We start from the raw sequence: 16929 nt of genomic DNA, 5'->3' as shown, positions 1-16929 counted from the left end.
ATTTCAGGGACGCCTCACCCTATAGGAGGCTACCGTAGCGCAGAGGTTAGCATGTCCGCCTATGACGCTGAACGCCTGGGTTCGAATCCTGGCGAGACCATTAGAAAAAAATGTTAACGGTGGTTTTCTCCTCCTAATGCTGGCAACATTTATGAGGTACTATGCCATGTAAAACTTCTCTCCAAAGAGGTGTCTCTTCACTGCGGCACGCCTTTAGGACTCGTCTATAAAAAGGAGACCCATTATCATTGAGCTTAAACTTGAATCGGACTGCACTCATTGATATGTGAGAAGTTTGCCCCTGTTCCTTAGTGGAATGTTCATGGCCAATTTTGCACCCTATACACTCTCCATATAGGGTAAGGCGTCCCTGAAACACCTGGGCATATAACAGGTTTGAGTCCCCTTTTGACATAGTTAATAAATATGTCCAGTTTGAGAGTTATGTAGGAAATGGAGCGGCCACCCGCACACTTAACCCTGAAAAAATATAAGCATATAAGCAAATTCCTATTATTTGTGTCGCAATTGCCATTAGTTTAGGGAGAATTTGCGTCCCCCAAAAACTTGGCCCCAAAAAGTGGATAAAAAATTTGTTTTCATTTGAGCCCCTGTAGCCATAGACGGCAAATATGTTCGGTTTGGGGGGTGGGTCCTTGAAAACTATCAACATCGTGATCCACTCTCTATGAGCCCATATTTCAATGATCCGTAAATACATCCTATTTGGGAGGTGTTATGGGGGTGGGGTGTACCCCCAGAAACTTGATCCCAAAAATAGGTAGCAATTTCGTGCTCCACTCCTAAATACCTCTCATTTAAGCCCCATATTGCCATAGTCGGTATGTCCGATTTAGGGCGTTTTTGGGGGTGGGTGGTCCCCCAAACACTTGGTCCCACAATTGAATATCAGATACGTTTTCTACTCCTAAATACCTTCGAATCCTGGCGAGACCATCAGAAAAAAATTTCAGCGGTGGTTTTCCCCTCCTAATGCTGGCAACATTTGTGAGGTACTATGCCATTTATGCCAGCGGCACGCCGTTCGGATTCGGCTATAAAAAGGAGGCCGGACCTGTTCCTTAGTGGAGTGTTCATGGGCAAAATTTGCAAATTTGGGGGTTTTAGGGTTCCCCCTAGGCACCCCATCCGAAATCTTCATACCAAATTGTTGTTTTTAGGTTGCTATACTATAAAGAGGGAAAGATAGTCAGGACGGTAAAAACATTGGATCCTACAAATAAACTGGACCAGATGTCATTTTGCCTAATATTTTAGAAATAAGCACGACGTTAAGCCTTACGACTCCGTTTAGAACTTCCTCAAGTAACCCCAAACAACCTCGTTAAGGGTAATTTGAGGAAGCTGCCTAATGAGCTATGGCCAATGGGCTTGGCCAAAAAGATTGAGCTCGTATTAGGAAAAATTGTCAGAGCATCCATATAAAAACTTCTTCCAAAAGAGGTGTTGCACACCGTTCAAAGGCGGCTTTAATAAGGGGGTCCCTTTTCATTGAGTTTAAATTTGAATCGGACATCACTCATTAATATGTGAGAAATTTTTCCTCTCTTGCTTAATGGGTAATGTACATTTTTGTCCTGAATAGGAATGGAGCTGCCTGATGCTCAAGAGGCCAAATACTTGGACTTGATTCTGGTCAAAAATCTAGCTGAAGAAGTTACATTAAGAATATGGCCAAAGGAAGACTGAATACGCGCTACTCCTGTCGCAACTCTATAAAAAATGTTCTGCCCTTGGGCGGTGCACTGGGTTTTTGCGAAGGAGTTTCAGCGAATTCTCACCTATGGATGTCTGGGCTTGGATGGGGCCTGGGTAGATGAGCCCTCCACAGCAGAAAGACATAGGATACCGCGGCGGTGCTTAAGTCTGAAGAGTGCCCCCAGAGAGTCGCTGCCTTCACTGCTTTATGTTATGTTATAGCATGTCCGTCTATGACGCCGAACGCCTGGGTTCAAATACCGGCACGAACATCAACAAAATTTTCAGCGGTGGTTTTCCCTTTACTAATGCTGCCTACATTTGTAAGGTATCTTGCCATGTTAAAACTTCTCTTCCAAGAGGTGTCGCTATGCGGACTCAGCATAAGAATGGAAGCCCCTTATCATTGAGCTTAAATTTTAATCGGACTGCACGCATTGATATGAGAGAATTATCCCCTGTTAGAATGGAATTTTCATGAAAATTATGTTTAATAATGTCTCTCCGGACTCAAAGAAATGCGTACATCAATCGGGGCTAAAGGATCTGGTGTCGTGCCATGGGATGGGTCGAGACTGATTGGGATATGCAAAGAGCATGTTGTGATAGATTTAAAGTTTAGAAATAAGAAGCTGAAGCCCCGTAAATTAATCGCAAAGGGATAAGCAAAGGAATCAAGTAAGCCAAGGAATCACGTAACCGAAGGAATCGCGTAAGCGAAGGAATCGCGTAAGCGAAGGAATCGCGTAAGCAAGAAATCGCGTAAGCGAAGGAATCGCGTAAGCAAAGGAATCGCGTAAGCGAAGGAATCGCGTTAGCGAAGAAATCGCGTAAGCGAAGAAATCGCGTAAGCGAACGAATCGCGTAAGCGAACGAATCGCGTAAGCGAACGAATCGCGTAAGCGAACGAATCGCGTAAGCGAACGAATCGCGTAAGCGAACGAATCGCGTAAGCTAACGAATCGCGTAAGCGAACGAATCGCGTAAGCGAACAAATCGCGTAAGCGAACGAATCGCGTAAGCGAACGAATCGCCTGGACAAAAGAATCGCATAATCGAACAAATCGCGTTATTAATCGATCGATCGAGAAATAATAGCGTAAGCGTTATCGAACGAATCGCGTAAGCAATCGAATCGCCTTATCGAATGAATCACGTAATGAAACGAATGGCGTAAGTCAACGAATTGTATAGGCGAACAAATCGTGTAAGCGAAGGAGTCGCGCTAGTAAAGAAATCGCCTAGGCAAATGAATTGCGTAAGAGAAGTAATCGAGTAAGCGATGAAATCGCGTAAGGGAAGGAATCGCGTAACCAAATGAATCGCATTGGGGAAGGTATTGCGTAAGCAAAGGAATTGAGCAAGCGAAGGAATTGCGTAATCGTAGGAAGTAATCGCGTTATAGAACGAATTCTCCTGATGACGTGTGATACCTGGCGATGGCGAAGAAATCGCGTTACCAAAAGAATCCCGTTGGGGAAGTTATTGTCTAAGCATGGGAATTGGGCAAGCGAAGGAATTGCGTAAGCGTAGGAAGTTATCGCATTATAGAACGAAATCTCCTGATGACGTATGATACCTGGTGACGGCGAAACGCCCTATGGGGGCAATATGGAACCCAGATAAGAGGTCTTCAGAAGAAAAGTTCGAATCTGATATAAAAATGTTGTGACATGTATCGGAACAAGCCTCCAGTGACACAGATAGATCCCTGCATAAATGACAAATGCAAATTTACTCATGAACATTCCAATAAAGAACAGGGGCAAACTTTTCACATATCAATGAGTGCTGTCCGATTCAAGTTTTAGCTCAATGATAAGGGGCCTCCTTTTTAAAACCGAGCCCGAACGGCGTGCCGCAGTGCGACACCTCTTTAGGGAGAACTTTTTACACTGCATAGTCACAAATATCGCCAGGATTAGGAGGGGAGGCGATTAATATTCTATAAAAATTACTGTACCACTGTTCCTGATAGAACCGATTGGAACTACGATATCCCTGGTAACAGAAGTGTTATAGACTTCTATACGGATGGTTCCAAACTAAACGACCAGGTGGGCTTTGGGGTGTACTCTAGAGATCTAGAACTGGTCAAAGCGAAGCGGTTACTCGACCATTATAGTATGTATCAAGCAGAGATACTTTGCAATTAAGGAAGTGGTGGAATGGCTAAGATATAATATCATTACGACAATTGGCATTAATATCTTCTCAGACAGCCATTCACTTCTCAGACAGGGATTCACCCTGCAGAACGTATTTCTGAACACAAAAACCGCCATCGACTGTCGCAAATCTCTCAACGAGATGGCTGAAGAGTTTAAAATTCACCTGTTCTGGGTGGCAGGCCATTCAGATATCCCAGGGTATTCTAAAGCAGACGGGCTTGCGAGACTAGGAACTTCCTTACACATTCCAGAGATACTGGAATCTGTGGGTATGCCCCTAGCGACATGCAAGCTAAGTTTTCAGGACTAGGCCCGAAGGGCAAGAAATAATAGATGGCCACAAAGAGGGGGCTGTAAGCATTCCAAAACAATGTGGCCTCATCTAGAATTGAATAGGTCTACATCTTTGCTGTCACTGGCTAGAACAGACGTCTCAGTCATTGTGTCCGTCTTGACAGGTCACTGTCAGACTGAAGGTTGGCAGCAACGACTTTTGCAGAAGCTGTGAGGACATCGAAGAAGAAGAGACTATAGAACACCTTCTATGTGTGTGTCCCGCACTAGCAGTTAGAAGGAGTTCCACTTTAGGTTCTCATTTCTTTGAGAACCTGATTCAGCGGATGTGAATATTCGCAAGTTTTTGGGCTTTTTAAAGCGATCTGGATGGTTCAACGGTAAGAACTAGAAGGCATTTTCCTTCTTCTGTTCTTGGGTATCACAATGGACGAAAACGTCTAAGTTAGTCTGTCTGCAGACTGCCACTTAAACCTAAGTATGTAAAAAAAGTATATTTGATTAAAGTTTGTTCTAAGTTTTATTAAAAATGCATTTACTTTCTTTTAAAAAATCCGCAATTACTTTTTGGGCAACCCAATAATAATAATAAAGGTAACCAAAGAGAACAATTTTAACCACATTCGCAATTTAACAAGTTAATCGATCAGGAGTACAAGGGTCTAAGAATATCAATGCCTTAGTTCCCTTATATGTATTACCATATGAGGCTCAAATAATATCCAACTTATGCGAGCGGAACCGATAGAACAATATTTAGAATTCGGAGATGAATAGGAATCTTACATCCAATTTTGGGGTAAAGTGGTCCCACAAAGAATCCGGCCATAATTTTGTTTTATATTTAAAACGCCCCAGTTTGCCCCAGTTCCTTAGTGGAAAGCTCATGGGAAAATTTGTCATTTGCAAATGAGCCAGCCCAGTTCCTTAGTGGAATATTCATGGGAAAATTTGCCATTTGCCAATGATTTCTAAAAGTGATTTAAAAGGTAAAAGTGTAAGACATAGTCATAGTTCCCTCAAGCTCTTTCAGTACAAAAACTTTAAACTGGTGTCAAACTATAATAAAAAACAACATTGTACATGTTCTTCAACCCTTTTCCAAAATCTGTCTAAAAACCCAAAAAAAAAGAAAAAAATTGTAATATGGTGTGTAAATTGTCTGTATTATTGGTAGTTTTGCTGTCCTCTTGTAATTGTAATGCATTACTCGTGGTGCTTAAATATTTTTCCAATATCTCCAAACTGCTGCTACTATTGCTACATTTCTTCCAGTTCTTGCGTGCGTGCCACCAAGTAGTACTCCTTCTTCTTCTTTCTAATTATATTGCCTCCATCTTCTTGTATACTGCCAACAGAGCTTTCGTTTTCAATCTTAGATAACATTTTTAAATGAAACTTTTTACTCGCTTTCCGCACAAAACCATGCCTTATTGCCTCTTATTTTTAAAGTATTCAAAACACGCGCCTCTTAGTTACTATAGTTCACTGCTTTTAAATAAATCAAAAAAAAAAAAAACTGAAAAAACTAATTATTTAGCTTCTCTTGTATTCTTGATTTGGTTTTGTATAGAATTTTTTTCATTGATTTGTAACTTCTATCCCTGCCACCTGCCCCCCCCTATTCTAAGTACTTCTCTGTATCATTATTATTATCAGTAAAAAATCAGTAAAAAATTCTGTAATAATGTATACTTGTAAGAATAGAAAATGCAAATCAAAACAAAATTTCAAAATAGTTTTTAAGCAAGCAAAAAAAAAATGCAAACTAAAATGTTGAAATAAGTTGCAAGGTGTTGAGTAATACTAAGAAGAGAAAAAAAATGGTAATTCAATTGTTTCTAATGAATGAATTCTAATCTATATTCTAGTCCTTAACCCTATCCTTATCCTATGCCTAGTATCAGCACAATCTTTGTAAAATATTCTCATTATAAACTTGTCGACACGTATAGCAAGCGAATCTGAGAAGACTCTTAAGTACCTCTTTCATTTCCTGGCGTACTCTAGCGATGAGTTTTTTACTTCCTTGCTGCATTTCATCGCTCCATTCTGGTTATCATCGATATTTTAGTTTTCTCCTTATGGCATCTCGATTTCTTTACTAAAGTAGTGTACATTGCGTAGAGATGTGCCCGTGAGTGATTTTCCACGCACGTTCACACGAGGAAAAAATTTTGTTTACGCACGCTCTCGCACAACTTTTTCTATGTCAATTCACGTTTACGCACGCTCTCGAGAAGAACATTTTACTCACGCACGACTCGCGAAACACTCGCCACTCACGAGACACTCACGAGGCACTCCCGACTCACGGTTAAACAAAAATTTTTCTATAAAGCGAATAATATTTTCTTTTATGCGTCTTAAATCATACAACATTTGAACGTACTAAAAATTAATGTGTAAAATGTATCAGCCCTGCATAACCAGTTATCCAATCCCATGGCAACCGGTTGTACGCACCGGATTGATCCAATGGAATCCCTCTTCGCCAAGGTCGGGCACCTCAGTGTACGTATTCGTCTTTTTTCTCCGCAAGTTTCTGGTCCGTACCGGGATTGAAAGAACCCCGGACCCTGGTTCTGTTCGGTTTACCAGAACCGCCTCCATCATCGGTCGGTGTCGGTGAGGTGTAACCAGTGCATGGAGTGGGTACATTTCCGATCTTGCTTTGGCCTCACTTCACTTCGGCAGTATAGTCATATTGGATATGTCGCAAGGCGCTATGCGAACATAGCTAGCAGTGGGTCACAAGCGTCGTAGTCGTCGCCTTCTGCGTCCTCGTCGTCGGACTATGTGACCCCCCACGACCTCTCCCGTACGGCAATATTCGCAACACCAGCATCCCAGCCCCAATATTGCCAGGCCAGTGTCGGGAAGTGCATCATTTTTGCAACTTAACTGCAATGGTCTTCGTGGCAAGATCGATGAGGTTGTGGATTTAATAGTCGGAAGAACATATAGGGCGCAGCAATCCAGGAGAAAAAGCTGACCAACACCTGCAGCTTGCACAGGAATCGCTCAAGGAATAGAGGTGGGGGATTGGCCTTCGTGATACACCATTCCGTGAAATATAGACCCATCTCGCCTGCGCCTGGCGCTATTGACCTCTACATGGAAAGCATGGGGTTAGCAGTCAGGTACGGTACTGCCGAGATAGAGCTATACAACGTGTACATACCGCCGGTTGGTAGCTGTGTCCCAATTAATTGGCCAAGCTTACAATCCCGACATAAGTGGGTTACAGTCTGGCCATAGTCGTCTGGTTCTAGGGGACTTTAATGCGCATAACATTTTATGGCATTCACCCCTAGGTAACAACCAGCGTGGCATTGCTTTGGCAGAGCAGATTGAAGGCTTCACGTTTTGCATGGTGAATGAGGATGATACAACCCCGACATAAGTGGGTAACAGTCTGGCCATAGTCGTCTAGTTCTAGGCGACTTTAATGCGCATAACATTTTATGGCATTCTCGTGGTTTTGGCAGTGCAGATTGAAGGCTCCACGTTTTGCACGATGAATGAGGATGCCCCCACTAAGATTATGAGGAGGTAAGCAGTTCGCCAGACATTTCTATTGCATCCCCTGATCTCCTAAGTGACGTATCCTGGCAAGCCGTCATCTCTTTGGGGTCAGACCACCTCCCCATAATTCTCACCATCGTCGACCGCACGACTTTATAACATAGTCGTCTAGTTCTAGGGGACTTTAATGCGCATAACATTTCATGGCATTCTCCCCTAGGTAACCAGCGTGGCATGGTTTTGGCAGAGCAGATTGAAGGCTCCACGTTTTGCACGGTGAATGAGGATGCCCCCATTAGGATTATGAGGAGGTAAGCAGCTCGCCAGACATTTCTATTACATCCCCTGATCTCCTAAGTGACGTATCCTGGCAAGCCGTCATCTCTTTGTGGTCAGACCACCTCCCCATAATTCTCACCATCGTCGACCGCACGACTTTATTACATAGTCGTCTAGTTCTAGGGGACTTTAATGCGCATAACATTTCATGGCATTCTCCCCTAGGTAACAACCAGCGTGGCATGGTTTTGGCAGAGCAGATTGAAGGCTCCACGTTTTGCACGATGAATGAGGATGCCCCCACTAGGATTATGAGGAGGTAAGCAGCTCGCCAGACATTTCTATTGCATCCCCTGATCTCCTAAGTGACGTATCCTGGCAAGCCATCATCTCTTTAGGTTCAGACCACTTCCCCATAATTCTCACCATCGTCGACCACACGACTTTATAACATCTGAGCGCCGGAGGTTATGAAGTCGGTTGGTACTAACCCCAGATTTAGCGAGCTGAATCGGGAAATAAACAGGGTAGTCAAACAACAAACACTTGGAGCAATGTAATGTAACTTAGGCACCGGTTTAGGCAAGCTATGGTCTACTGTTAAGTCACTCTCGAACACCGGTAGACGGGATGACAGGACCTCAGTCACTTTTGGCGAAGTAACCGTGACTGATCCGAAGAGATGCGCCAGGTTGTAGAACCGTCAATTTATTGTGCATACCGAAAGTGACAGGGCCAGGAGGAGAGCCATTTGCCATATCCATGGTCTCCGAGCCGATGGACAGCCATCACAACTTACTGTGGGCGAAGTTACGAATGTCATCCATGGCGCCAAATCATCCAAGGCGTTGGGCCCCGACGGAATCTCTACATTGATGTTGAAGAACCTATCCTCAAACTGTCTTTGCACATTCGTATAGTTCCAGATGTCTGGAAAATGGGCAGAGTGATACCGCTACTGAAGCCTGCAAAGGACCCGAGTTTGGGGGAGTCGTACAGACCGATTTCCCTTCTCTCGCCCGTAGCAAAGACGCTTGAGGCATTACTCCTCCCAAGCCACCTAGAAGAATTTCCACAATTAGAATTAGCACAACAACTGTTTTGCATGCCATCACCGCACACATTTGTCTTGGCTTCAATCAGCCCAGGCCATGTGATTGGACATTCGATACGGTCAGCCATGACAAACTATTTGAGGATATCGCCAACACGCCCCTCCAGCCAGGCCTGAAACGCTGGGTCGCACATTATCCATGTGGTCGCCAGTCATTTGTGGAATTTAGGGATAAGAAGTCGAAGCACAGTAGAGTGAAACAGATACTGTTTAACCTCTACCTATCCTCCATTCCACCCCCAACAGACGGCATAGATATCGTATCATATGCGGACGATTGGACGATCATGGCATCAGGCCCGCCTCCCATTGTTGACATTTGCGATAGGTTGAACGTTTACCTCAACGAACTTGCCTCATATTTCGCTGCAAGAAATCTGAAGATATCTGCCACCAAATCTTCAGCCACATTGTTCACTACATATACGCGTGAGGTGAATACCGAGCTGACTGTGATGGTCGATGGAAAAATAATTCCGATTAAGTGTTCCAAAATACTTGGCGTCACATTTGTCAGCTCTTACACATTCTCTCCACATGTCACAGCAATTTTCGATAAAGTCAAAAGTAGTAAAAAGTCTTTTGCCGGCAGCACTTGGGGTGCATGTGGACCACCTCCATCAGGAGACAAAAATCCTATCAGTGCAAAGACATAACTACATGCTGTCTAAGCAATACCTTTTGGGCTGTTATCGAAGGGACCATCCAAATCATCATCACCCGGTAGCTACCGGGTGAATGTAGTCCTTGGAGAACGACCGCTTCCCATTGGACCTGAAGAAATTGACCTCCCCCGGCAAACCAGAGTAGTTCTAGCTCAATTACGTTCCGGCAGATGCAGCCGCCTCAACTCCTACAAAACAATGATTGATGCTGACGTGCAAAATTTATGTCCCGATTGTAACCAGGGACCACACAATACACGTCACCTGTTCAACTGCCCAGCCAGACCCAGATCCCTGTGGACGCACCCCATCTTAGACGTAGAGTTCCTGGGTCTGGACCCTCAACAGAATCAAGCAGACGAAAGATAGAACACAACAAACTGCTACAACAACAACCAGTTAGTTGACCTTTTCATTTTTGTGCATCTGAAAACAGATTCGTACGTTAAAATGCCATATGATTTGAGGGCATGAAAAAAATTTTGTTTTTCTTTTTTTTTAAAACTTTTGTCGTGATTTTCTCATGAGTCGTGATTAATGTCGTAAGCATGATTTCGCTCACTCAAGCTCACGCACGAAGAATTTTAATTCAATCAGAGTCACACACGATCACATGATTGGATTCAAGCGTGACACGACAACTCACGACTCTAATATCATTGTCCCCTTCATTGCCCTTTTCTTCATCAACTCGTATACCATTGTCATCATCTATGGCGTCTCCATTACCATGAATGAACATTGGCTTTTGCTTTGCCGCTATACCATTATCATCACCATACACATTCTCTTCACCAGACTCTAAAATTTCACCTTGGGTACTGCTTCTAGGGGGTTTGTACCTATTTTCGGCTCAGCTTCCATTGGTTTTGGATTTGAGGTTTGAGATTTTAAATAGCCTGCTCTTTTTATACTGTCTGCCCGTCCGTGCATCTGTCTGCCATATAAACCGATCCGTGATTTTGACTTCTTGAGCCACGCAATTCTCCGATTTGGCTGAAATTTTGGATGACGTGTTTTTGACTTCCAACAACTGTGCTACGTATGGTTCAAATTGTTCCATAACCAGATATAGCTGCCATATAAACCGATGTTGAATCTTGGCTTCTTGAGCCAATAGAGGGCGCATTTTTTTCTGATTTGGCAGAAATTTTGTACTATGACTTCACCCATACATGTCAAATATTGTCCGAACCGGTTTATAGCCTGATACAGCTCCCATATAACCGATCTCCCTATTTTACTTCTTGAACCTCTAAAAGGCGCAATTCTTATTCACATTGGCTAAAATTTTAAACAGTACAAGTCATGTACTATGGTCTCCAACATTCAATTCAATTATGGTCCGAATCGAGGAGATACCGGGAAAGGACTCGACAAATTCGATCCATGGTAGAAGGTATATAAGATTCGGCCCGGTCGAACTTAGCACGCTTTTACTTGTTAATTGATATCTTTTAAGGCTTTTTCGAAACTCAGACTTTCCGATCTCATTTTTTGCCGGCATCCAAATAGACGATCCAAATAGACATTTAAATTTTATTTCATTTTCATCAAGCTTAGGCTTATTTTCATAATTTTTAAGACTCTGGTTTCCATTTGCCTTCTCTTTATCCCCAGAATTCATCCACGGCATCACCTTTCTTTCACATATCATTTCCTAGCTGTTAGCCGAATACGATTCCATATGCAATCTATCTACGCCATCATCTTTCTCACTTTAACATTCTCCATCTTCTTTTGGGGCCACTAAACATTATTTCAGGGTCTCCATTTTGATGCATCTACATAGTAGTAACTTTTTGCAAGAGTCCCAGCCTGCTTTGACATTGAGGTTGCCACGAAGAGAGGATGGCAGGCTACGAATACCCATATACTAGTCCACAAATTTCTCGATATTTAGGTCCACTATATGTCTCATCCTTAACGTTGAGGAGCAAACAAACATAATAGAGGATACAAAACTCAGAAATTGAAATTGCTTTGTAGCCAAAAAAAAAAATGGTACAATGACGATCTGTCTCTCTTGGGCCTTTTCCAATTTGTTTGAAGGGTTTGTTTATGGGTTTTACCAAGTCCCAAGCCACAATTATCTTGTTAATTTTGGATTTGAATCTCCCACACAGCACATTCGAAAGTATCTGCAGTAGGTAGAAGACTTGTTCCTCTGTAATAGACTGATTGCGCGAACGAGCTTATGTCTATGGTTTATCGACGTCTTGAATAATTCAGCTGGCCACCCATCAGGTCCAGATGGAAACCCTGTTCTGTTCCTTACTAGGTGACATACATTCTACACCGTCCATCCATCCACAGATTCACACCTCACCACCGCCCTCGCACGGGCCATCTCCTCTGCTATTTCCAGTACTTTGACAAAAGGCAGCTGTGCAAGACCGGCCACAGGTCTGCCCGCCGCGGAGGATCCCCTACTGTCATTCTCGACCGCCCTTTCATTCTCTAGAGCACCAACGTGTCCGGCAACCCAGGGCCAGCACAACGTCATGAGCAAGGAGCACATTCAGTGTCCACAAACACTCCACCACGCACTTCGACCTCTTCGGCATGGAATTTAAGACCTTGAGGGCCGACATATAGACCTTATGTCTATATGTCTTAGACATATAGACCTTAGGTTGAAACGAGGGTGCGGATAATAATCCACCCCATGCCGCCAAGGGTATACACCTAAGCCAGTAATCGGCGATACATCCTGAGTTTCGACGGAGGTACGTCCATCCTCCGCATCTCTTTTGCAGCCAAGCCAAACCTCTGCCTGAAATATTGTACACTCTTCCGGCTGTCTAACTAGCATACCAACGTCGAGTATCTCTGAGTAGACTTCCAATTCCAACACTGACTCCGTCCTGGAGCTGTCAGTAAAGACTGAGGTCTTTATAGCATGCGCCACACTCTCTCGCGCAGAAGGTTGGCCCAGGGCTTTTTCCAGATAGTATGAGACTTACAGTCTCCTTGTCTAGGAGTTGTTAATGTTTCTGCAAATTCAAACTTGCCCATGAACTACGCGCCGTAGTGCGACACCTTTTTTGGGAGAATTTATTAAATGACATAAAATGGGCTGTCCGATTCATGTTTATACTAAGGCCCTATTTCGTGTCTGTTTCTCGCATAAACCAAAGACCCAAATTAGCGAGCTTGTCAACTTGTTCTACCTCCTAGACGTTACTTTGATATATACCTATCAAAGATACTTTGATATATACCTATCAAAGATACTTTGATAAAGGGTGATTTTTTTGAGGTTAGGATTTTCATGCATTAGTATTTGACAGATCACGTGGGATTTCAGACATGGTGTCAAAGAGAAAGATGCTCAGTATGCTTTGACATTTCATCATAAATAGACTTACTAACGAGCAACGCTTGCAAATCATTGAATTTTATTACCAAAATCAGTGTTCGGTTCGAAATGTGTTCAAATTTTGACAAATTTTGTTCAGCGATGAGGCTCATTTCTGGTTGAATGGCTACGTAAATAAGCAAAATTGCCGCATTTGGAGTGAAGAGCAACCAGAAGCCGTTCAAGAACTGCCCATGCATCCCGAAAAATGCACTGTTTGGTGTGGTTTGTACGCTGGTGGAATCATTGGACCGTATTTTTTCAAAGATGCTGTTGGACGCAACGTTACGGTGAATGAACACATTTCGAACCGAAAACTGATTTTGGTAATAAAATTCAATGATTTGCAAGCGTTGCTCGTTAGTAAGTCTATTCATGATGAAATGTCAAAGCATACTGAGCATCTTTCTCTTTGACACCATGTCTGAAATCCCACGTGATCTGTCAAATACTAATGCATGAAAATCCTAACCTCAAAAAAATCACCCTTTATATACCTATCAAAGTATCTTTCGGGTTATCGTTGAATGGTCTTGGTCTCGGCCATTCTGCAAAAAGTCTTAGTTTTTCTACAGGTAAAGCTGAGTCGTTTTTTCTCCACCATTCTTCCAAACAGCCATATCCCAATTTATTTCAGGTTGCCGTTGCGTCGTCTTGGTCTTTCTTCCAAACGGCCATTTCTCAGTTTCTGGTAGTCGTTGAGTCATCTAGTCTTTCTCCCAAAGATCCATATTTAAGTTTCTTTCAGTAGTCGTTTCTACTGTAACTCTATCTTGACTCTACCTCAACTATACCTTAACTGTACTTTAACTGTACCTTAACTCTAACTTTGCTCTGCGTTAACTCTCTTACTCTACCTTAATTATAGCTTAACTATACCTTTACTCTACCATTACTCTACCTTTACTCTACCTTTACTCTACCTTTACTGTACTTTTACTCTACCTTAACTCTTACTTAACTCTACCTTAATTCAACACTAACTCTACCTTTACTCTACCTGTATTATACCTGAACTCTACCTTAACACTACCTTATCTCTACCTTAAATCTGCTTTAACTCTACCTTCCGTTAACTGCACCATAACTCTACCTTAACTGCATCTTAACTCTACCTTCACTGAACCATAACTCTACCTTAAATGTACCATAACTCTACCTGAAATCCACATTAACTATACCTTTACTCTACCTTAACTCTAACTAAACTCTACCTTAACTGCACCTTATCATACCTTATCTCTGCTTTAACTCTACCTTTACTCTACCTTTGCTTTGCGCCAACTCTCCTCTTCGGCACGATGCGGGCCCCCATCGGTATCGTAATTAACATCGCAAACCCTCCGCATACACCATGAAATTAGTCTACGCCTTCTTATGCATGTTATTTGCATCGTCGTGACCTACCAATCCGTAGTAAGTACCTGGTCTACATCAGTGATCCATTCGCTGTCAGGTTACCGGCAGCAACATTTACTATTACTCTTAGATGGTGACGACTCTTTGTTGATTTGGAGGTTCTCCCTTAACTTTAAACTAACCTTAGCGTCAGCCTAACCTTAGGTAAGATCATCGTAGCCCAAAACTATAGAACATAAACATTTTTTTTCTATATGCCTAACCCTGACCGTCCCTTATACTGACCCTCAATTAAGTCTTTCTTAATTCTAACCATGCCTGAACCATGTCACTGACTTACCTACCATCATCCTGCGAAACCTTATTTCAATCTAAAGGTATGCTTACCCTTAATAACCATTCCTTGTTTTAAGGCAATCTTCGTACATCTTGAAATAAATCGTACAAATAATCGTTAAATCTGTACAATATATCTCTTTACGTATACAAGTCTCATAACTGTAAGACTTATTTACTATGACAATTGTTCTATAATCTTGCCGTATAATGCACCTTTAGCCTATTTCTCCCTAAACGATATTCTCCATTCCCTAAAAATTTAAAATACCAATTACATAATTATTGAAAAAATGCAATTATTTTAATGTAACACCCATAAGACAACTTATTTCAACATTCAACTTTCCTATAATTTTACAACCTTTAATTAGGGCTCCTAACATTTGCAATGAACTTAGAGTACTAACTTTTATTCTATAACACTTAACTGGATAAACTGCTAACATTACTCTTTTTTCTCAATTTTGTATTTTCACCATAACTACTAACAAAAACAACAACCATAACAATAATAGATGGGGTCGAGGTCCTCGCCACGGTTCGTTAGCCGGTCAGCATCCCACCATTATAGATTATCGGACGGGATACATAAGGTCCCATCTTCGGTCACCCTCTGGCCGTGTGAGATGACTGATTTGTCGCCTACTGGTTTTATACAAAACAATCATGCCCTCAGTCGGCAACATTCGCAACAGCATCATCCACCACTTGTGCATCAGCAGTCGCACCATGGTACCACCGCACCGCCTCATTCACAAATTCTGGCTTTGCATCACCAGCAGTACTCTAGCCTTTCGTTGTCCTCATCTGCTGGTGGCGGCGGTGGAGGAGGTTATACAACTACAACAACCGGCAGTGGCGGCGGTGGTGGATCTGGTCATCATGGTACTTCAAGTAGTCATAGCAGCAGCATACGTGCTCCTCCAGTTGGCAGTGGTGGTGGCCGTCTATTTTCATATTTTGGCAATGATCATGAACATGAACGCAAAAAATCTGAGACATCATTTTTCAATTTGGGTTTTCGTCGCAAATCTACAGTGGTTTATTATGCGGCCACTGACTAATAATAATATAACGACAGCTACAGTGATTAAATCCCTTATTGGTAGTGTTACCATATAATAAAAAGTTGATATATGAAACAAAAAACGGGGAAAAACTTGTGGACAAATATTTGAAGTGTTTGAAGAGAATTTAAAAATGATCAAAATTTAGCATGGTTTTTTTATAAATATATTCCTAATCAAGAAAAATAGACGGGATTTCAGATTTTTAAGATATATATATATGTACTAAACCTTACAGTTTGTAAATTTTAAATAATTTTATCATTTTACAAACGCCACACAGTGGGCGAAAATGCAAAAAAGTGGAAATAAGGACAAAATTTTTAAACTATTGCCTGACCACAAACAAATTGTTCGAAACATTTGTAAAGGTGGTCTTAGGCTTTTCTGAAACATATTTGTAGCCCCCTCTCTGGAATACAGAGTGAAATAGAGGATGCCAAAATTGTCTACTTTTGTGCATATTTGAGAATTGGATTTGGTACGTTGGAGGCATGGTTTAGTTAAGTTGTAATGACGATTTGTGAATCCACAGTAGAGACAGACCAAAGCCTTTGGTTAGAATCGAAGCCACACACCACACTCTAGCACTGATAATCTGATCCCGCTAATGAGGCGCTTGATTTACAAAGGAACTAAAATTCTATGCTTTTTCCATGGTTACAAGAAAAACTGTTATTATAAAATAGGAGATAAACATAAAGACAAAATCATAGACGTTTTAAAAGCCTATCTCGTAAGGTAATGTAAAACTTTGACCTAATGTGGCGAAAATAAAAAAAAATATTAAAAAATACATTGGTTCGATCGAAGCAAGATATATTCATTTACAGGTAGTGGCAGTTGCCCAACAACAAAATATTGAGTGCACTATCTGTCAAAATCAGTGATTAGTTCAACTCTGTTACTAGTTCGCGCCATTTTTCGTTGTTTGTGTGTGTTATGGTTCTTAACTATAATACACACACACAACCAAAACTCGTTGACAGATAGTACACTTCGCGAGAAAAAATTGTACTCGGCTGTTTACGGT

General features: G+C 42.0%; 1 protein-coding gene across 4 annotated transcripts in view; it reads left to right on the top strand.

The window, feature by feature from the left end:
• The window catches only part of LOC106081321 (solute carrier family 35 member F3), a 161634-nt gene extending 145579 nt beyond the window's left edge, over positions 1-16055 (top strand). For 3 of the 4 annotated variants that reach the window (XM_059362304.1, XM_059362303.1, XM_059362308.1), the window contains one exon: positions 15345-16055. In XM_059362304.1, coding sequence (XP_059218287.1) covers positions 15345-15893 — 549 coding nt within the window. In that variant the 3' untranslated portion in view covers positions 15894-16055. The remainder of the gene's footprint in view (positions 1-15344) is intronic. The other variant, XM_059362305.1, reaches the window with a different exon arrangement.
• Positions 16056-16929: the final 874 nt, after the last annotated feature.

The sequence above is a fragment of the Stomoxys calcitrans genome, chromosome 2, assembly GCF_963082655.1.
Source record: "Stomoxys calcitrans chromosome 2, idStoCalc2.1, whole genome shotgun sequence".
Classification (NCBI taxonomy): Eukaryota; Metazoa; Arthropoda; class Insecta; order Diptera; family Muscidae; genus Stomoxys; species Stomoxys calcitrans.
This window is presented reverse-complemented; position numbering and strand designations above follow the sequence as displayed.